At 36.3% G+C, this 23,794-nt stretch overlaps 1 protein-coding gene across 1 annotated transcript in view; it reads right to left on the bottom strand.

The window, feature by feature from the left end:
• The window catches only part of LOC145981170 (protein ECT2-like), an 86,171-nt gene that overhangs the window by 21,461 nt on the left and 40,916 nt on the right, over window positions 1-23,794 (bottom strand). Inside the window, exons 9-12 of the mRNA XM_083114295.1 lie at window positions 23,535-23,579; window positions 21,600-21,644; window positions 870-999; window positions 173-288 (exon numbers count right to left, since the gene is read on the bottom strand). Coding sequence (XP_082970421.1) covers window positions 173-288; window positions 870-999; window positions 21,600-21,644; window positions 23,535-23,579 — 336 coding nt within the window. The remainder of the gene's footprint in view (window positions 1-172; window positions 289-869; window positions 1,000-21,599; window positions 21,645-23,534; window positions 23,580-23,794) is intronic.

Here is a 23,794-nt window from a genome sequence, read left to right as displayed (position 1 = left end):
AATATGTACCAAATCTAGATCCAAAATTTCAGCTTTATGATTTCATTATTGTACAAAAGGTACAAAAATTAGCACTCTGTTGTTAGTATTTACAATATATTCACTGACAAGATAATTAGCATTTACCAAACAAGATATAGGATTCATTACTCATAGTTTGCTGTAAACTTACATTATTTATACTCTGAAGGATTCCAACATAATTACTTTCAGTTTTTACTAACTCTTGAAAAGCCAGAAATCTTTTGCTTGTTCCACTGGGTGTGTCAGATGGGCCTGTGGGTAAATCTGGAAAATAATTTTTGAAAAGGGCAATATTAACAATTTTATTCACTGATCTACAGTTTTTTTTTTAAACCCACCCACTAAAGTGACTTCTCATGAAACTGTCATTATCTAATTGGTCTCCAGAATATTCATTAGGAATGTACCATTAAGAAAATTTCACTGATACAGATATACTCATCAATTAAACGCAATATGGCAAACATTTAGTGCAGAACTTGAATGATGTACTCATTTCCTTAACTTATGTCTGAGTTCAGAAAACTTTGATTGGAATTGGTTCTGTCTTAGATATCCAGATTTCCATTGATTTTAAAATTCCTAAATTTGTATCTATGCCATGCAAATTTCTTGGTCATTCCTACACTTACGTATACCTTATCTTACTGGTTTGGGGTAAAGCCAAACTGTCATGTTATTTCATGTATATAATCACACAATTGAATATGTAAATGAAGGACAGAGAAGTGCATCAAATGAATTCAAAACATGCCTATTTTACAACTTTTTTCTCTTAGGAGAATCAATTCTCAGACATTACACAACACAAACTATGAATAGCTCAGTGATCAATTTTGCTCTACCTTGCTTAGGAAGATATGGAAAATCATCAATATCCTCATCTTGGCTATTTACATGAACATATTTTCTTCGTTGTTCATTTTTAGTGTATGGGTAAGTACCAAAATTTCCAGGCTCAACAGAAGGTACCATCTGCAATAAGTCAAAAAATATTTTTCTTTAAATTATAAAGTCATAACACATATTTGAATAAAAAATGGCCAAATTTTTGGACAAACTTTGGTGCTTCTTCAGGGATGGAAAGATATCTCAGTATAAATACAAAAAGGATAAAATTCCTTTAAAAAGCTAAACTGTAAACTGGTTTTAAAAAATATATATTTTAGTAACCTCAGTGATCTGCCATGTCTGTACCACAGGATCCTCTCTGTATATGGTGCAAGAAATTACACACACACTTAATCTACCACATAAGCCTTTATCATGGAATTTGTTATTGCCACAATTACTATGTATACAGTGAAACCCCAATTTTACGTTCCCGCTTAATACATTCATCCAGTCAGGCCCTGGCAAAAGGCCATGTTAAATAATAGGATGTTCACCTCGATCTTATGTTTGCTTTAACTCCCGTTTCCCGCTTAATACGTTTTCCAAGCCATGGCAATGTCTTAAAATTTGGCAGAAACCTGTTCTATTGACCAAGCGACTTCTCCCTCCTTTTACTTGCTTTCGCAGATGTTTCATTCACCATGCAACCTTGAACTTCCAGATGTTAGGCTTTCATGCGAGAAGAGAGAGCGAAGAGGCATGGTTCAGTGAAAGGGGGGAGGCAGGGCACAACTTGCATTTGTCGCACCTTCCTTGATGGAAAGGAAGGGAAAACGGCACTTCTTGCATTCCCGGTAAAGATACAATGGGCTGAATCTTCTGCCTCAGGATCAGACAACAAGCCTAGTGTTGCCAAACCGATCCTCGCTAAATGGTGCTTTTCATAGAATTTGGACAAAATGGAAGTTTGCCCTCCCCCTCTGAGTGAAAAATTAACAACAGGACTCAATTATCACTTGCTTCTTTGCCCATACAGACTTATGGAATCCTTCCTAATTGACGGGAATGAAAAAGAAAAGCGAGAAGGGGCTTGTTCGTGAAAACTTTTACTTTCTTCTTGTCTGCAGTGTTGGAATAAAAAAAATAATAATAAGGGTTTGCCAACCTTAATGGGAAGTCGTTTAGATTCCTAAGGAAATATGATTGGATCTAGTCTATATTTCACTGTAAATTATTTTCAATCTGAAGTTTTTTACATGAATGCCATTTGGTCATCAGAATGGAGCTGAAAATGCATAAGCTAAAGTGATTCTTTTTTTTCTATGGGCAGTTGAGCGATATTTTCCTCACTGACGGAAAAATATTCTTGTCAAATCAATTGTTTGGGGAGGGCAAAGTTCGGACACATGTATTATTCTGCATGGGGCAGAGAATGGTTTATTTTATGCAGATTATGTGACTCGCATGTTGTACATGGAGTCTGGAAAAATGAGTGGATAAACTATGGGTGTGGCAATATTTTCTGGGAGCAGTAAAATTTAGTGCACATCTAAATACCATTAAGATGATTAATTGGGCCAAAAGAGCATATATTTATTTACTTTTTCTCATTCGCTGGGGAGCCATGGTCACCTAGTCGGTAGGGTGTCTGATTGCCACACTTTAAACCGGGTTTGATTCCTGGGATGGGTGATCTAAGCTGCCTCATAAAGTGGATCTCGAGCTCACCTAGTAGCCTCAAATAAATGGGTACCTTGGGGGGAGTGGGCATTTGCCCTCCTCTAAAGGTGAAAATCTATCATCCCTTCTCCTTTCCTCTGCAGTCTACAATTAAGCAGTCATTCCTGGATACATACATTCTACGAACATTACAAGTAAAAAGAAAAAAGTTGCCCACCTTCCCCCACATGAGCTCATTAATCTACCACTGGTGTGACGATTCAGCCCATTTCTCTCTTTGATCTTAATGCCTCTATCTGTGTCACAAATGTTGCTCGTATATCAGTAGCATTGAGGTGACAGCATGGGAGAGCGTAAAGCAGTGACCTCCCCCCTCTTTCTTTCTGCAACTTGGCCAGGAATGAGCACAAGACTTTTGTTCAACAACTGCATTGGCACCGCTTCACCACCTGTTTGCCTTCACTTCCTCTCCCTCCTGTTATCGCTGGTCGGAGTGGTGTCTGCGTGCAGCGAGCAGCTGGCAGCTGGACCCAGTGTTTTGAATCTCGCCTCAGATGGTGGTTTTGCTTTGACAGATTACGAAACATGAGCACCAGAAACTAAGCGAGGATGCGTTAAAAGACAAGCTAATTTTTTTCTTGTTTTGCCTTCTGATAAACATCTTGAACACACAGAACAGTGCAGGAAGGAAATGCACATTAATATACTCGATACTTTTCTTGGGAACCATTCACGTGCTGAAAATAAATCTCTAAATATTAAACGTGGAGGGTGAGACCCAAAAAGACAAAGAAACGGGAACACGTTATTTACGGGGAAACTATTGATGGAAGGGGTGTTTGCCCTCCTCAACACTGCTAAATCCAATAATAAATCATCGATTAATATGGACATAAATTACAATCAGTGGCATGCTGAGGGGAGGGGTTGATGGGGGTCATAACCCATCTTTGACTAAGTATTTCTAAAAAAAAAAAAAAGAACGTCAAAGGCAGGAAAAGAAGCAAACTGAGGGCTGACTATTAAAAAAAAGTATGCATACCTCCCCCCCAACACACACACACCCTTTCGAAAATCCTGGGCACCTCACTGATGATAATCCCCCTATTGTGACATCCAAAAATGTGTAACTTTGACAAAGCTTGTTTTCAGTTCACTTTATGCTGTTGGGCTGATCGGGACTGGACAAACATGAGTTTAAAAATTAGATCTGAATCATTCTACATGTCTCCACTGTGAACTGAATCCAGGACACTTTGATTACCATATATAAAGATGCTTCACATCCATCTATAAATGATAACCCCCTTTCAATTACCCGATACTTCTGAAACTAGCAACCAATTACCAGTTTACAGAGTAAATGAAGATTCCACACAATCAGAAGCATAAATTGAACCTAATAGGTGGCAGATAGAAGCAGTCTTCCACCGTCCCTACCCTCGAAAGTTAATCAGTCACTGATTTTCACAGCAGGTATTGCTTTTTTCCTTAGAAATTCATAATCATACTTCTTTACCATTGTTGAATTATTTTTGACACAATATACCCCCTAAAAGTTGATTGTGAAGTAGTTTCGTACTGACACTTGAGTTTCGCCCCTCCTCTATGCTTTCCCGAATTATACGTTTCCCACATTTTAAGTTTTTTATGTACAGGCCCCTGAAAAATGTAAAATCGGAGTTCCTCTGTAACAGCATTATCTTGCAGGTACGATCTCTAACATTCTTCCTTGCATATAAGCTCTCCCGTGTATTGATATTAAAAAGTAATTCAAAAGTATACACTCGTCTTAATGTTTATATTTCTGTTCAATGGGATTACATAAGCAAGTGGGCACAAACCATCAAACACAGCAACTAATTATATTACAAATAACTTCCTCCCTATGGAGAAAATATTACAAAATTACGGTACAAGTACTAGTTTGAAGGAAGATGAAGATTTCAGACCTTAAGGTAGTCACTGTAACAGAACTGCAGTATGCTTAGGATAAACATACATTAATGCTGCTTTATTGATTAAAATTAAAATTAATTGAATTGGTGTTTTAAGTTGACTTTATGCACAGTAAGGCTAATCAGAACTGGACCTACAGTTTAAACTGGGATCCAAACCACTATGTGCCTCCAACTGGGACCCCTTGATTACAAGGCAACGACGCGACCACTGCACCATCAGGGAGGCCCTAAAATTTAAATTACAGGTGCATCAGCACTTACAATACTTGCACCAACCACACCAGAAGAAGATGCCCTTTATCGAAACAAAAATAGGACAAAGGATTAAAAATGTTATATTATATATATTAAAAAAGTATCTTCATTGAAACTAATCACAAATGGATGAACTCATTACCAAGTACCTGTAATGTAACCCAACTTGTAACGCTGTCAAGTTACGAACAGAACTATTGATATGCGTTATAATGGCATTGGCATTCCAGACAATACTGGACAGATTGGACCTAACAACACCCTGGGTAAATTAGGCATACTGTTACTCAATGACCCATTCGCTTCAGATACTGAGTGGAACGTGTCTCAGATGGAACGGGTATGAACGTACCTGTACATACTGTACCAGAACGGTGGATCCGGGTATGAAATGGAACCACAGGTTGGTAACCGATACTGAAGCACTATGACCAGTGCTTATTATTAAAATACCAGTATGTGGATAGAAATGGATGAAGTGGGTAACATTTGCAACAGGAGGTTACAGTACGTACCATAACACATACTGAGCATATCCGAATTAAGTTTACTGTCAATCAAAATTCCACAGCAGCAAATGGAATACCGATAAAATTACACTTCTTTGTTTAAAAACTAATTAATAACTTTAGAAAAAAGTAATTTGTGATCTTTCTGGATAATTATTTATCACAAAAATATGAAAAAATTATAAATATGCTGACCAAGGCAGTAATTTATTTTATTAAAAACATAAACTAAACGTAACGTTTCAACCTTCTAGCAAGGTCTTCATCAGACTCTGTATCAAGTACAAAAGTACGTTTAGTTTATGTTTTTAATAAAATAAATTACTGCCTTGGTCAGCATATTTATAATTTTTTCATAATAATGGAAACAAGGCTTAATGGTGTCACAAAAATATGTATAAGTACTATCTAGTTTATCTTTTATGAATTTGTTAATAATGGTATCAGCTATGCAACAATTTCGAAGACCGTCACTCTGGCAAACTATTAACAATATAAACCATTAGATTTAAAGGGTTAATGTATAATATACTAATTACAACGACCTGTGCAGAAGCTCGATATTCGTCCTTCTGGCAACCTGATAATAGGAGCCATGTGCAGTAGGCACCATTAGGTTTAAAATAAATAGAGAAGTGAAATTCGGTATGACGATCTTAGGGTAATTAGAGCACGAAAATTCAACATGATTGTGGAAAACCGAAAGTTAATGGACGCCATATTGAAAAATGTTACTTCTCAAGATAGAGAAGTGAAATTCGGTTTGATGGTAGCTAATGCTAATTAGACCATGGCAAATCAACATGATTGTGGAAAATCAGAAGTTGATGGATGCCATATTGTAAAAAGTTAAATTTTTAAGATAGAGCAGTGGAATTCGGTTTGATGGTAGCTTATGCTAATTAGAGCACGAAAAATCAACATGATTGTGGAAAACCGGAAGTTGATGGATGCCATATTGAAAAATGTTACCTTTAAAGATAGAGTAGTGAAATTCGGTTTGACGGTAGCTTATGCTAATTAGAACATGGCAAATCAACATAATTGTGGAAATAAAAAAAAAAAGTTTCAGGTATACCCATCATGAATTTGTACCGGTATGATTCTAAGGAGAGGTACGTATCGTAACAGAACCAGTATTCAGAGAAGGTTTATGTTCCATGCGTTCCACTCTGTGTACCCAAAGCTGTCATCCCCGAAGCTCTCTCGGGTATGAACGGAACGGTACAGCAGAAGCATTACTGTTCGCCTTACCAAGTGGTTCTAGTATTTTCCTTGGAACTGTTCACGGCACTTGGGCTGGTACGCAGTACCTGGTGATTGTGGTGAATCGGGACTTGTTTATCCCATTTTGCCACATTCTTCGGCCCACCCCGTATAAGAGGAATTAGACCCGATGCTTAGGATTGTTAGTTCGCTGAGATATTTAGTCTGTTTCCCAGAAGCTCGCATGGGATCGACGATACTGCCACCTAGCTAGTTTCTTGGGGCAGAGGTTTCCTTGTTAAGCGAGTCTAGTTCTCTCCCAGCTGCGAACGCGATAACATCAACTTGAGCAACGGTGCTCCATGACGTAATAGTCGCCTGAGCCAAGGTGGGTGTGACTCAGCCTATATTTTTTCGTACACCTCGGACGTTGACTAGAACGTGGAAGCTTACGTGACATGGAGTTAAGTATTTTACCTAAAGGGTTTAATTTATCTTATTACTGTAATTGATAAATCTTGAATCATTTTCATTCCCTTTTCACCCCTTTTTTAAAACTCTAGAAAACATTGCGAGCTAAGATGCTAGAATTTCCTATCGCCGGGGTTAATTCCTGTAAATATGAGAGTGGTTAAGAGAAGGATAGAATATATTTGCACATATGTATTTTTTGGGGGTGTGTTATGTTATTTCTATTACAGGGAGATATCCAAGGGAATGCACGTACTTCCAAAAAAATAATAAAAAAAGAATGGGTTGTGACGGATTGCCAAGAACAAGAACGAATTGGAACAAGACGTCACATACAGAAATAACGTGGAACGGTGACAAATACCAATGAATTGTGTTACGTTACAGGTCCCTGCTCATTACTGTCACTACAAAAACAAATAACGCTAAAAATCAAGAGGAAATACAGGTTGAAAGGTTGTGTTTCAGGACAGGTTTTCCACAATAAGTCCTTAAAAATAGCAATTTTATCCTGACTGTATACAACAGATGCCTGACATGTTTCATGCTATTTTACTTGAAATACATATGCAGTACTAATAACAATAATAATAAATGTTCGCAATATTAAAAATCAACAGAACCTGATAAGTACGGCCACATATTTATGATGATAAAACATCAAAATTCAAAAAAAAAACTGGACACATTTTGGGATCAAAAGCAGTATATAAAAATTGCATTTCGGTGTTAAAGCAATGACTATAATCCTAAATTTGATTTAGAAACTATAAGTATTATACAAAATAAATATTTAATTTCTCTAACAGCACGTTTACATAGTTAGTAGTGGGGTTTGTGGTGGGGACAGCACCGGAAAGGAAGAGCATCCCCTCAAGCAGCTTTGCTACACTTAAAACTTGCTTAACATGAGCATATGAGTTTTTTGAGCAAGTGTGGAATCTTGTCTAATCCAAGATTTTTGTAAAAATGCCCTCGGGAATTTTTCAGAAACGAAGAGCTTTTTCGGAAAAGGAAGAGCCTCCTCAGATTGATTTGTCTATACTTGCAAAAGGCACTTCTGTGAGATTGTTGTCCATAAACTTGTCAAAAATATGCCCCTCTTGATATTTTTTTTGACCACACTTAAAATTAAGCCAAGATGCTTATAAAACCCACACCTACACCCACCCACACCCACCCACACATATTTACTTCCGGTCCACTTCCGGTCCACTTCCGGTCTACTTCCGGTTTACTTCCGGTCCACTTCCGGTTTGCCTACTTCCAGTCCACTTGTGGCCAAGTTGTGGCCTATTTCTGCTTTTTTTATCCAGTATAAAGTTTTGATCTGAATCCCAAGAAATTGTATATAAATACCAAAGCCAAAAATATTAAGTGTATACACACATACACACATACACACAGTACAGTGTTGAACCCAACTGATATTTTTATCCAGTATAAAGTTTTGATCTGAATCCCAAGAAATTTTATATAAATACCAAAGCCAAAAATATTAAGTGTATACACACATACATACATACACACACAAACAAATCACACAGCTGAACCCAACTGATATTTTTTATTCAGTATAAAGTTTTGAATTGAAACCCAGGAAATTGTATATAATAAACAACAGCAAAAATGCCGAATCAAAAATATTGTGACCAATGCAATAAAAATATATTTAGCTCTAATTGGGCCAGACACCAAAAAATTTGTAACCCAGACAAATACAGAACTCCCACAAAAATTTGCCCCAAATGCAATAGAAAATACAGCATGCAATACTTCACATATACACATAAAGATACTTGCTCTGCACAACCATCTACATCTGGTCTGAAAAGAAGGCACGAAGCACCTGTTAATGCCAGAGCAGCAAAACAGCTACGCCATGCACCTATCCGTAGCAGTTTTAACGGCCAATTAAGAGATCACCGGTTTGTATCAGAGCCAAGATGTGGCATTGAGAATTTCTTGAATAGTATAAATTCTAATCTGCAGGCAATTCTTAATGCACAAAATGGCTCTTATAAGCTGTCCCTCAAATTGTTTGTACAATATAAGAAACCAAATGGCACAAAATTTACACAGCCCCACATAACAGAAACTGTACCTGTATATTCAAATGCAAATTCAGACACAATAATAGGCAATTTGATAGATCAATTAAATATCAAACACTCTGAATTTGCGGCAAAAGAGTCAGGATGGACCCTATGTGGCTCTCCACACAAGCTCTATGTTAATATTTCTGAATTCAATCCATTACAAGGATCCACTTATGTGCCATTACCTGTTAATATCAAAAACAAAAGAGCCGTGGTCAATATAAAAAATAATGATGCGAAATGCTTTTTGTGGTGTATATTAGCTGCTTTGTATCCAGTTTCAAGGAATCCTCAGAGAATAACTTATTACAAACAACATGAGCACGATTTTGATGATGTAATGGAGGGTTTGGAATATCCAATGTCAGTTCAGAATATTGATAAATTTGAAAAAAGGGCCAGGCACATCAATGGCAAACAATTATCTATTAATGTACTTATTTGTTCCACTGGCAATTGCCCGATAGCACCTCTCAGAATCAGTACAATTGATGATGAATCTGCTATTCCAATTGATCTGCTCTTAATTGAAGGAGATGATACATACCATTATACTCTGATACATAATCTTGAAGCTTTGGTGAGAACACAACTAGACAAATATAAAAAAATATTTAAGTTGTGCAGAAGATGCTTAACTGTATTTGATGGTAGAAAAATGGTGAATGGTGTTTGTGAAAAAAATGCAGAAATTGCTAAAAACAAGTTAATTGAGCATCTGAAATACTGTGGCAATCATAAACCTGTTCATATGGTGATGCCCAATCCAAGTGAAAATTGCAAATTCAAAAAGTTTGAAGCCTTGTTGGAACACCCAGCATTTATTGTCTATGATTTTGAATCGAACCTCAAATCTCTTGCATTCTGTAGCCCAGATCCAGAAGAATCTTCAATTACACCGTACCAGCTACATGAACCTTCCAGTTTTTGTTATATGGTTATACGGGATGGTGTTGTTAGTGAGCCATACTTATACATGGGACCAAATGCCATCAAAATATTTGCACATAGAATAGAAAATGAGTGCCGTGACATAGCATCTAACATCTTATTAAAATCAAAGCCCATGTTGCCTTTAACAGAGGAACAGATTGAAGATTTCAACAATGCAGAAAAATGCCCGGTATGTGATTGTGAATTTTCAGATACAAATATCAAGGTGAAACACCATTCTCATACAGATGGTAAATTCTTAATGGCCCTGTGTAATAGCTGTAATATTAAGATCAAGAGACCAAGATTTATCCCCATATTTTGCCATGGAGCATCCAATTATGATTTCCATCATCTGATCAGATACGAGGGGTTTGACAAGGAGAATTTAAATATTTTAGCTGAAAATGACGAGAAATATATATCTATTAGCAAGATAATTAAAGTTAATGGTGTTCCTATTCACATAAGATTTCTTGATTCTTTCAGATTTTTACCTGCTAGCCTAGATACACTGGCAAATCAATTACCTGATGATGACTTGAAAATCACACGTGCTAAGTTTCCAAATCAGGACCTGAAATTAATTAGGCGGAAGGGTGTATATCCATATGACTATGTCACAGATTTTTCTAAATTTGATGAGTGTTCCCTGCCACTACAAGAAGAGTTTTACAGCAAAATCAGAGGATCTGGAATCACTGATGAAGATTATCACCATGCCCAATTGGTGTGGAACGATTTAAAATGCAAGACATTTGGTGATTATCACATGGCATATTCGAAACTTGATGTCACTCTCTTAGCTGATACAATACAGGCATTCAGAAAATCTTCCATGCAAAATTATGGACTGGACCCAGTATATTTTTACAGTGCCCCGGGCCTAGCATGGTCTGCAACATTTTTGAACACTAAAATGCAATTGGATCTGATCCACGATCAAGATAAGTATCTGTTTATGGAGGAATGTATAAGAGGAGGTATGGTGCAATGTTCTCAGAGATATGCCAGAGCAAATAACAAATATATGCCTGATTATGATCCAGCACGGCCATCAAATTATATACTTTATGTGGATGCAAACAACCTCTATGGTCACGCCATGATGCAAAAACTGCCATATGCAGAGCTTGAATGGGTTGAAGATTTCAATATTGAAGATCTTCAGGATTTTGATGACAGTGAATATGGACTCTTCTTAGAGGTTGATCTGACAATTCCAGATGATTTGCACAATAAATTTTCTGATCTGCCCCCAATTCCTGAGGTTAAGTGCTCACCTGGCTCTAAACAGAAGAAGCTCATGATGACTCTGGAGCCAAAACAGGGATATGTCATATATTATAAAAACCTCCAGTTCCTGATGAAACATGGTGTTCAAGTGACCAAAGTTGGCAAAGTTTTGAGGTTCAGGCACTCAAGATGGTTGAAACCATACATTGATACAAATACAGAGCTTCGAACATCTGCAAAGAGCCAATTTGATAAGAGCTTGTTTAAATTGATGGTGAATTCAGTGTATGGCAAAACAATTGAAAATGTCAGAAAACATACTGATGTTAAAATAATTACTGACCCCAGCCGGAGCAAAAAATTGGTTGCAAAGCCCAACTTCAATTATAGAAGAATTTATGATGAGCACATGGCACTTTTCAACATGATGAAAACAAAGATCAAATTTGATAAACCTATTTATGAAGGGGCTGCAATATTGGAATTGTCCAAATTACATATGTTAATATTATATTATGATGTGCTGAAACCTTTTTATGGTGATCGTGTAAAATTATTGTACATGGACACGGATAGTTTTATTCTTGATATTCAAACAGAAGATGTTTATCAAGATATGTCACAGCCTGAATTGTTTCAATACTTTGATACCAGTGAACATACAAGAATTCAACCCCACAACAAAAAGGTGCCCGGCAAGTTAAAAGATGAGACACTTGGTGATGTTATTGTGGAATTTGCTGGGTTAAGTGCCAAGATGTACAGTTTTAAAACATGTAGTGCTGTTGTCAAAAAAGCCAAGGGAATTGGCAGAGTAACTGTTGAAAAAGAGCTTGTATTTGAAGATTATAAAAATTGCATCAAATCACAGAGTTCAATCAGAACATCAGAAAATAGAATTCAGAGTGAGAATCACTTGCTGACTTCAAATATTGTAAGAAAAGTGGCTCTGGACCCACATGATGACAAGAGATGCATTTTGTCATGTGGCATGCATACTTTACCTTGGGGGCATTGTGATTTGAAAAGTGGAAATCAATGCCCAATTCCAGAGCATGATTTGAAATAAATAAACATGCCTATGAACTTATTTGGGTTCAAAAAACAGGCTATTATGGACCTGCCAACACCACAACCCTCTTCTGATATGCTGTCTAAACTGAGTGGCTTGTTAATTATTCATCTGAACAGCATACTTACAGATAATGATGATGAAACAGGTAAAATATTGTACATATTTAACAATAATTTAAATCATTACCAATTACCTGTAGGTGGGCAATTGCAATTTATTACAACCCCTGAGGGTGATGTCAAGATTTCAGTAGGGAGAAATATTTATAGAATTAAGCACTCAAACATGATTTCTGGCACTGTATATACTGTTTCTGCTGGTGACTGCTTATATATTGAGGTCCCTGGATCTTATGACAAGCTTATACCTTTTTTTATAGAATTAAGAATCAGATACTCTATAATAAATAACCACTAAAACAAAATGCCTAATGATATATTTGGCCATACAAGACATGAAGATCACAGTGATGAGATTCTGATGCTTGATGTCAGAGTCAAGAAATTAAGAAGTGATTTACAAGCTTTACAAACCACACTCAATGCCAGTCTTCAATTAGAAATTACAAATTTACAATCACAATGCATGGACCCTCTTCTTAAAATTGATTCTGAACTCAAATTATTGCTTCAGAAATATACTGATCTGGCAACATTAGATAATTTTCAAAGTTTAGAAGAAGCTGTAGCAGCTCTTCAAGCCAAATTTAAGACCCAGGCTACCAACTCTGAGCAATTGAAACAACAATTGGAAGAGCAAATAAATAATGTCCAGACACAGCTCCAAACAATTGTCAAAAGCATAAAATCACAGGAAGATTTTGATCTAGTGATTTCCACTCTAAAAGAACAGATTCAGTCACTCCAGATACCTAATCTGGATCCTCTGCACAATGCCATAGCCGAGGTTAAAGAAAAAATTGAGACACTTGAAAATTTTATGAACAATTTGCCATCTTCTGATGCTTTGAATGCAATAACTCGGAGTGTTGCAAATATTAAGCTGCAACTTGAAACATATGAAGATTTTGGAAAAATTCAAAGTACCATAACCCATCTTGAAGGTACCATAGCAGCAGTGCAAAGTGATTTGACAAATGTACAAGAAACTCGCCTGCCTGGGATTGTAGATACACTTGTCAGTGTCCAGCAACAGATCACAAAGCTTGAAAACCTCAACACTGAATCTGAACTATCTCATTTTCATCACTTGATCGATGATATCCAAACAAAGCTTGAAATTTTACAACAATCCACACCCACTCAGGCAGATATATCCCTGCTCCAAAATGCTATGCAAAATGTGGCTGATGCTTCTGAATTAAACAATGTGAAATTGGCACTTGAATTTTTGCGAAATACAGTCTCAAATCTTCCTACATCACAGGAACTTAAAAATATTAAGAGGGCAGTGAATAGGATATTGAAATCAGAAGATATCAAGAATATCCAGACAGAGATCAAACATCTCACTCAGACAGTGGCCACTCTACCAACCAATCAACATATTAATGAACTGCATGCCCTGTTTGAGGATATCAGAAGACAGGTCCATGATCTTACTGCTCAAAATTCAAAATTGGCAGTTGTTGAAAATTTGCAACAAATTGTAGCTAATATCAAGCAACAGCTAGGAACCATGGAATCCAATCAAGCAAATGCTCTGTCTGTTTTTGCCACCCAGCTTCAAGAGATTGTGCAACAATACAAGAAACTTGTTGTGGACATAAAAATCAAGCCAGGCCACGATGATGTTGTTAGGACCATCAATGAGCACCTTGAATCTGTAACAAGCAGATTGCTTACAGCAGAAAAAGAAATAACAGGCATAATCGAGAATCCAAAACATACAGTAATTCTTGAATTGTACAGCATCCCCAACAAAGAATATGATTCACCATTTACACCAGGTGGCAAAATATATATGCTGTCCCCTGCACAATTTTATTACCAGTTTTTTGTTGGGGGCACATTGAGACCAATCAAGATCAAATATTGGCATCAGCCACAGGCACACCACTACCCTACCTTATCAATAACAAATGTTGATAACAAACCAAAAATCACCAATGTAGAGTTAGAGGATTTTACAGACCCCAATACATTAGAAACAGCCTATGCTGAAGATGATGGATCTCTGGAATTTAAAATACAAATAGGGGACAAATTATATTTAGAAAATCCTGCAGTCTCAGCTGCTGAACACCCCATAGTTGCAATATTCTTGTTTACATACTATGTCTAGACAAATTATTGTTGATGAATTACACAGACAGGCCCGACATCATTTTAAGAGACTCCCAGTAGTCACAAAGGGCATAGATGATTTATGGCAGAGCGACTTGATTGAGTTGTCAAGTGGACAGTTGAAAAACTTAGACAAAATCAACAAGGGCTACAAGTATCTACTCACTGTGATAGACACATTTTCAAAATTTGCCTGGGCTGTGCCACTCAAATCCAAGACTGGAACATGTGTTACAGAAGCCTTCAGGACAATCATCAATCATTCAGGAAGATCACCGCGCTATTTGCAAACAGATAATGGCAAAGAATTTTATAATTCTGTGTTCCAACAATTTATTAAAAGCCAGTCAATAAAACATTACTCGAGTTACAGTGACCTCAAAGCATCAATTGTAGAGAGATTCAACAGAACCTTAAAAAATCTTATGTATAAACAATTTACACTTCAAGGTAATTATAAATGGCTTGATATTCTTCCAGAACTTCTACATAAATATAACAATTCTGTCCATTCCACAATCAACATGAAACCCTCTGAAGTAACTTCATCTGATGAGCAAAAATTGATCAGGACTGTTTATTATCCTAGATACCAGCCAACAACAAGAAAAGCCAAATACAAGGTGGGTGATCAAGTAAGAATCAGCAAATATAAGCACTTATTCAAAAGAGGCTTTACAAGAAACTGGAGTACTGAATTATTTACAGTGGTTCAAGTTAAACCTGGGACTCTTAACACATATATAATAAAAGATCACCGAGGAGAAATTCTCAAAGGCCGGTTCTATGAACAAGAACTCAGCGAAACTAAACAGCCTGACACTTATCTCATAGAAAAAATCATCCGCAGAAAAGGCAACAAGTTACTTGTCAAATGGCTAGGTCATCCGGAAAACAGCTGGATCGATGCAAACAAAGTGATAATATGAGCACCTGGGATGTTATAAAGAGGCTGCCAGAACCTGAACAGCAGATTAAGAGAAATGGCAAGTTGCTGCCTGATAATATTAGGTGTCTTATTGTTGGGCCATCTGCTTGTGGTAAAACAACACTAATGGTTGATAATTTTTTATTGGCCCCCAACTGGTTAGACTGGAAAAACAGGCACTTGTATGTATTCTCTAAGAGCTTGGAACAAATAAAATATCAGCAGCTGATGAAGCTATATGATGGATTGGATATTGCCACTTTTGTACCAGATGTTAAGCCACTTCACGAATGTCTCGATAATTCTGTTGTTGTGTTTGATGACATTATACTGGATAATCAAAACAAGGTTAGAAATTTTTTTACACAGGGGCGGCACAAAAACATTGATTGTTTCTACCTGGCACAGACTTTTTCTAAAATTCCGAAGCAGCTGATCCGAGACAACAGCAATTTTATATGTGTGTTTCATCAGGATCATACCAACCTCAAACACATACATGATGAATATGTAGGTGGGGACTTGAGCTACAATGATTTTTCCAAGTTTTGCAGTAGGTGCTGGAACCAGGACAGTTATGGGTTTGTCACAATTGATATGACAAGAACACCCAGTAGTGGCAAATACAGAAATAAAATCAACGATTTTCTAGACGTTGAGACGTATATAAATAACCATGAAAAGGCCAATCATTGATGATCTTAAGTTAAGAGATTATCTTGTAAAAAGATTTAAGGGATGGAAATCAGAGAACCGAGGAATTTATGAAAAACACAAACAAACAGAACAGCCTGTAATTGATGCTATTAATAATTTAGGTAAGAATATCAAAACTGTTACAGAGCAAAATCAAGATTTGATCACAGAGCTTGTACCTGTAGCTGCAAGAAACATATTAGATTATCCATTCACCCCACTTTCCAGTATTCATACACCTAGTCCTGTTGCTCCTAGAAGAATTGAAGCTACTCAGGATCCTATTGAATTGGGTCTTCTTGCTCAAAAATATTTAACCACACCTAAAGACAACAAAGATGAAGTGTTTGGCTTATATGCCGACACAGAGCTTGACGGGAGCATCATACATAGAATTGGCAATTTCAGAGTAACTTTTATGGGAGATGATATAATTGTTTATTCTGAATCTCGTCTCGGAGAAAAAGGTGGTTTTGTTAAGTACACCGGCACACCTGGATTGTGGCAACTGATCACTAGGAAAAGGCCTGGCAGCTATACAGATCAAGATTATGAGGATTACAAAGAAATATTAATAAAATCAGATGCTCTATACCAGAACAATGATCCCACACAAAAAAGAGTGAAGTCTAGCAGTGGGGCAAAATACAATAATTTAATCAAGCCCATATGGTCACAGATCAAGACTGGCAGTGGAATCAAACAATACAACACACTGCCTAAAGAATTTGTGTGGGTTGATGATGTCAGGAAACTTGTAGATAGGTTGCTGGTGATAGCTGGGGAGGAAAATGCTGGGAACCACAATTTTTACAATGAAAAAGTTGGAATTATGGACATGATAAGCACAAAATTGTCTAATTTTATAGTGAATGACCCTAAGGGGATTGGATATCTCATAAAAATTATTAATACTCTACCACCTAAATTTTGGAATGTCTCTGAGGGTCGGGGACTGGTTAATGACATTATAAACAAGCTGCCATTTGAACTACACATTCCAGGCTATCAGTATTGTGGTCCAGGCACAAAATTGGATCATAGATTAAACAGAGGGGATCCTGGTGTAAATCCCCTAGATGCTGCTTGTAGAGACCATGACATATCATACAACACACATACTGATCTTGACAAGAGACATGTTGCAGACAAGAAATTAGAAGAGGCTGCATTTGGTAGATTTGTAAGCAAAGATGCTTCTTTAAGTGAAAAAATAGCAGCATTGGGGACCACCATAGCTATGAGCACCAAACAAAAACTGGGGTGGGGGCTGTGAACATGTATATAATAAACCTACAATGAAGGCCAAGGGTGTTATGTATCAAATACCTTATGCAGGTCTCAAATCTCTTAAAACTATTGATAGTCTTTTGACCAAAAAGCAGCGCAAGAAAAAAAATTCTTGTCTTGCAAAGGGACATGGTATGAAATTGTTGCTTAGTACCCCCCAATTAAAAAAATTACAGCAATCAAGAAAAAAATCACATGTGGGGGGTTTCATATTTACTATCCCTGCCATCTTAGCTGCTCTCGGGGCTGTGGGGAGCTTGGCTGGGGGATCAGCCGCCATAGCAAAAACAGTAATAGATGCCAAGAAAAATAGGGCAGAATTAGATGAGCAGAGGCGCCATAACCTGGCCATGGAGAAAAAAGGCAAAGGTGTTAAGAGAGCCATGAGTAAGTTTAAAAAAAACAAGAGCCGCTTACAAACCAAGATATTGAAGCTTTAATCAAGCCACTGGGCATCAAAAATTTTAGAGGTGTGTACATGTCTGATTCTTTACCGGAACAACCACTCAACAAAGAGTGTGGCATTGTTAATTTGGATGAGTATAAAAATCAGGGCACTCACTGGATCTGTTATCTTAAATATTTAAACAATGAGGCATTTGTGTTTGATTCATTTGGAGGTGTTCCACCTGAAAATTTAGTAAAATATCTAAAATCACCTAATCTTTATTACAATAATGCCCGTGTTCAAAACTTCAAAGATGTTAATTGCGGACATTTGTGTTTATCTGTTCTCAGATATATGTCTCAAATAAATAAACCATCAATTGAAAATTTTCAAAAGGCCTTGTGGTATCTGAAACATCATGGGGGTATTCCATCTCACCAGCCAAAATTCAATATTGAAACTCAAATTGCATGATGACATAGTGTATCCCAAAACAATAGCTCTCAGAGCATTTTACGGCATGTACTTGATACCTAATATTACACACCACAACAACAAAATTGCAGTAGGGGATCAAAAAATTGTCATCACTCCAGGGCAATATAATCTGTCCACTCTAAATGCTCAATTACCCAGAGGTGTAGTGTTAAGTCAAAATTCTGTCACTCACAGAGTAGAAATTGTATCTGCTACAGAAACAGTGCATCTGGGTACTATAGGAGAGCTGTTAGGCTTTGAGAACAACACAAAACTTGAACCGGCCATCAAACACACTGCTATGAATATACCTAAATTCTTAGCCATAGAGACTCTGAATATTCACTGTAATGTGGCTGAGGGTATGATCACCAAATCAAATGGCATAGGCACTCACAAACAAACCGGCATCATTGCAACATTCAAACCTAATTCCGAATTCATGGAGCCAATCATCTACAATCCATCCCCAACATTATATTTTCCTGTGTGCCACAACAGAATAGATTACATTGAATTGATGGTCACTAATGAAAAAGAAGAATTAGTTGATTTTGCTGGAGCCACAACAACTGCAATCATAGAGATTAACATTTAAATAAAAATACATACAATGGAAAATATTGAGAGTTATGAGCTACAATCATTCCCTCCAAACAGGAGGACATTTGCAAATTTAAATCAACCCAACACAGAAATAGATGTTGATCTTGATGTAGGGGACGGCTTTATACACCCCCACAGAGCAGATCTATACATCAAATTTGATGTTGTAAAGCTCGATGGAACAGATTATCCGGCAAATTCAAACATAAGATTGGTAGATAATTTTGTGCCGCATCTGTTCTCTGAAATTGAGATCAGAAAACATGGCGTTGTTATAAACAGAGTAGATTATCCCGGTATTACCTCCACAGCTTTGGCCACTCTAAAATTATCCAAAACCGAGGCTTCATACTACAAAATAGGAGGATTTGAGGCTGGTGATAAAATATTATCTAAGAATCACACAGTGCTGTTCCCCATGCGCCTGTTGCCAGGATTCTTCTCGGATTACAAAGAAATTATGTGGAAAGGCGGTTTAAGAATTACATTTAGAAGAGCTGCCAATGATAACAATGCTTTGATGAGGTACAGCACATTAAACCCTACAGGAGAAGCTTTGCCTAATACCTTACCAGATGCAGGCAAATGCATTATTCAGACTATGGAGCTAAGAATCCCTGTTGTTGAATATGAGGCCAGTTACGCTCTTAAATACAAAGCAGATATAATAAAAAATCCACAAATTCCTCTTCAATTTTACACATATCAATGCGTACAGAAGGTTGCCACTGGTACTTATTATGAATTTGATGCTACAAATTCATTCTCCAGCATTCAATTTGACATGCCCGATTTTGTAGTGGTACTGTTTCAGACTGGAAGACACAACAATCAGGAAAAAAATTCGAGTAAATTTGATAACTGCAACATCAAGAACATATATCTTAAAAATGGCAGAAATGAGGTTTTTCCTAGAGAAAATTACAATTTAGACATTTCCAAGGATGATTTTCTCAAATTATATGAAGCTTTTTCGGCTTTCAAAAGAGTCACTACTGGCAGTACTGACCTGTATTACGCACCAGATGAATTCAAGACACAGAGACCCATGTTTGTAATTAACACTTCAAAAAGGAAACAAGTTGTGGTTAATGACAGAACAAACATTAAAATTATCTGTGAATTCCACGAGGCTTTACCAGATGACACCATATGTAGCGTTATTCTCATAGGTGAAAAATCATATGTTTATAATGTAAGAAATGAACGGGTCACAGAGCAGTTCTAGAGACCTGATTCAAACACAAAGGCTTTTTGGATATAAAACAACACTTTACCGTCAGAAAATATATTACCTACCCATTTTATACCACATCTGCTCGTGGCAGATACCTACCCAAAATACAATACATTTGCCAAAAGCTGAAATACAGAAATATTGTAATTCTGTAAGTTACAGACTTGTGTGCAACAAGATCAAACCTGCTATTCGGTTTGCAATGACAATATCTGAAAAGAAATTTCCTCAATATGATGGATGGTCCCTGAAAGGGTGCATAGTATAGATAAGAATTTCTCTTTGAGTTCCATGACAAATAACATGTAATTTTCCTCGGAAAAGGCACAATACAGGTAATATCAACAGATATAATCACTCAGGCATACAGAAAGAAGGCAATTACTCTTTAATAATAAATAACTCTCTGAAAAGACGCAGTATAGATTATATCTGTTGGCATACAACTCCCGGGGCATGCAATAATTTATTGTTGGCCGAAACATGGGACTGATCAAAAGATTGGAAAGAACATGCAATGTTTACTTGACCTCCATTCTATTGTATTGATTATGCAGTTTCGCCCGTATTGTTGTTACCCAGATAACAAAACTCTGGTGATTCTTAATAGAGAATAATTTTGCTCTGTTGTATAACATTTTTTACCAAATTTAAGATCTGGGAGCTATCAACTAGCAGTAATTATTCTCAAAATCTCACGTATGGAGTACCACATCTATCAGGACTCGAACCCAAAGCCCCTTGTTTACAAAACAACAATATTAACATTTTGCCATCAGATTTTATGAGGACTCAAACCCAAAAACCTCCTGATTACAAGACAATAAAAACCATGCACCACGCTCCACTCGGTCTCAGAACCCAATAGATATCAATTCAAGATTCCTGGGATTTTGACAGAAAAACATACTATAAGCTTAATTTCTGGTGTAGCCAAAAATTGGCAAATTTATGAACAAAAATCTGGCTGATGCAGCTTTTATAAGTATAAACAAATCAATCTAAGAGAGCTCTTCGTTTCTGAAAAATTCCCGAGGGCATTTTTACAAAAATCTTGGATTAGACAAGATTCCACACTTGCTCAAAAAACTCATATGCTCATGTTAAGCAAGTTTTAAGTGTAGCAAAGCTGCTTGAGGGGATGCTCTTCCTTTCCGGTGCTGTCCCCACCACAAACCCCACTACTATAGTTATCAGGCTATAAAGTTTATTCCTGTGTAAAGGAGTCAATTTTTTTAAGGGTGCACATTCGGAGAACATTAGGAACACTCCTCGTTACAGGAGATGCTGGAAGTAGCTGCAATTCATCTCTTGGCACTTTTGGGTCCTGGTTAGCAGGTGAGTGTTCTTAGTGCTCCAACTGTGCACCCTCACAAGGGCCACTTTTATTTGCCCCACCCTGTATGATGAAATGTTCATCAATAAAATAGAAAACTGCAATATCATACCTTGGATGGGTTTGTGGATTTCAGAGATTCAGGATTGTCTTCAGGCTGAAAACAAAGGAACAACATTTGAGAATTTAAGGACAGAAAGTAATTATTTAATTTAATCACAATTAGATGTTGTTAGTTAGGTGGTTGTTAATGATGATGATTATTATAATTAAAATTCTTGGCAAATGCCCATGGTACCACTCTCATATTAATAAAACAGTAAATAAAAACATACCTGAAGCAGTAAAACAAAAATATTTAGTTCAAATTTCAACCTCAAAACAAAGAGGACATTAAAATGAAAACATAAATGGTTAAAAAAATCTTTCTTAATCAATATATGTAACCAGATAACTGCAATGGGTTTTCCATTTTAACCAGGAACCATGTATTTTGACATTTACTTTATAAAAATAGGAGTATATAAACTGTACCTTTACGTTCATAAAAATAACAAAATGTCAGAATTCTGCACTAAATTACAGATTTTATAGATATTTATAATTTTACCCCCCCCCCCCAAAAAAAAATCAAGAGCTGTATATGCTATTTACAGAAATATTAATGAATTTTTACTGAACTATATCAGTGATATTGGTATCAGAAAAATTTCAGTTCTAATTCAATCACCAGTAAAATTAGATAAAAATAGTTTTCCATATTGCAAATGTCTGGTGAATTACATTAAAATCAAAATTATGTAGCAAAACTGAATTTATGTAATAAATGACAATTATTCTCATATTGTTACTATCCTCTGCATGAATATTTGAACAAATCTTTGTTAGATTGAATAAAGTTGTACTGTTTCAATTTAACATTTACACTGTAACACTCATAACTATTAAATTTGCTAAAATGTTCAACAGAAATCACCAACAGCAGTGTATCACCTCAACAGAGTGGCCATGATAAAATTCAAGTATAATTCCTGGGTTTCAAGGTGAACATTCCAAAAATTCAAGGGAACAAGCAGATGTTTTCTCTCTTTCAACCTTATGTATTACTGCCTCTCACCCCCCTCCTCCAACAAATATATTAACAACATACACTAGATTAGAAATACATCTAAAAACACAAGTCACAAATGTTACGGGATATAGTAATCTATGAAAAATTGTTAATTTTATAAGAATTTCAAATTTACCCAAGGTATCTTAGCTTGCAATAATTTTTCATCTGTCTGCAAAGCACACTAACAAAGCAAACAGATTCAGATAATTCTGCTTCATTTTCCACGCAGCTTTCTTTTCTTTTCCTTCCTCGATAAAAATAAAAGTTAAACTGTGAAAAACTTGCCTCCAGGCATTAACAAATATGTATAAATTCAGTGGGATTTGAATTAATAAAAGTTGCAATTTTTCATGTCTATGGAGAAAAATTCAAGCATTCATCATAATTCCTGGAATTCAAGGAATTCCCATTGAGTAGGCAACCTGTTCAACCCTAATAAGTACTAATTAGGAAAAAGCAGTTTACACAATAGTGTGTATGTCAAACATTAGCAGCAAACATAATTAGTATAAACATTATTTTAATGATGGTTTTTATTTTGCTATTCTAACATGAAAGGTTACAGAGCAAGTACTACAACACACAGTGATAACTAGAGTACAGTGGAGCTCCGAATTTACACTTTTTCACATTATACAATCAATCTACATGATCCAAATGGGGCAAAGTGTTGTAAAATTTTCCCCAATTTTAAAGCTTTTTATCCATTGATCCTTAAAAAATATTAAACAGTAAAATCAATAAGATAATGTCTAATTACATCAACAAGTTACTAAATTTTTCCACAAGGCTTACTTATAAAGGTTCTATTATTTTCGGTGGCCCCTCCCACCATCCACTTGGGTTAACTTGGAAAAAGTTAGTTGTAATTCATTATGTATTTAGGATACCACCGTGCATTTTATTCCACAATCATGAAAGATAATGTCATACCTCAATTGGTTTCACAGTTTCCAAATCCTCAGGTTCTTCTTCAATCTGAAAAAAATTAAAGAATGGGTTAAATGAGAGCTGAGCAAATACCACCAACAAAGCCACCACCAACGCTGATGACAATACTCTTTTTGATTCTCACCATGCCGATGCTTGAAAATTGTAACACTTAAAAAATTAAATAAATCAATTCCAAAATGCAGATTAATATTAATATATGAACATCCCACAACAATTATATGAATACAAGGGTCGTTCAA

The sequence above is a fragment of the Lepisma saccharinum genome, chromosome 2, assembly GCF_977018435.1.
Source record: "Lepisma saccharinum chromosome 2, izLepSacc3.1, whole genome shotgun sequence".
NCBI lineage: Eukaryota > Metazoa > Arthropoda > Insecta > Zygentoma > Lepismatidae > Lepisma > Lepisma saccharinum.
The sequence above is the reverse complement of the archived record's forward strand: the minus strand, read 5'-3'. Positions and strand labels throughout refer to the sequence as shown.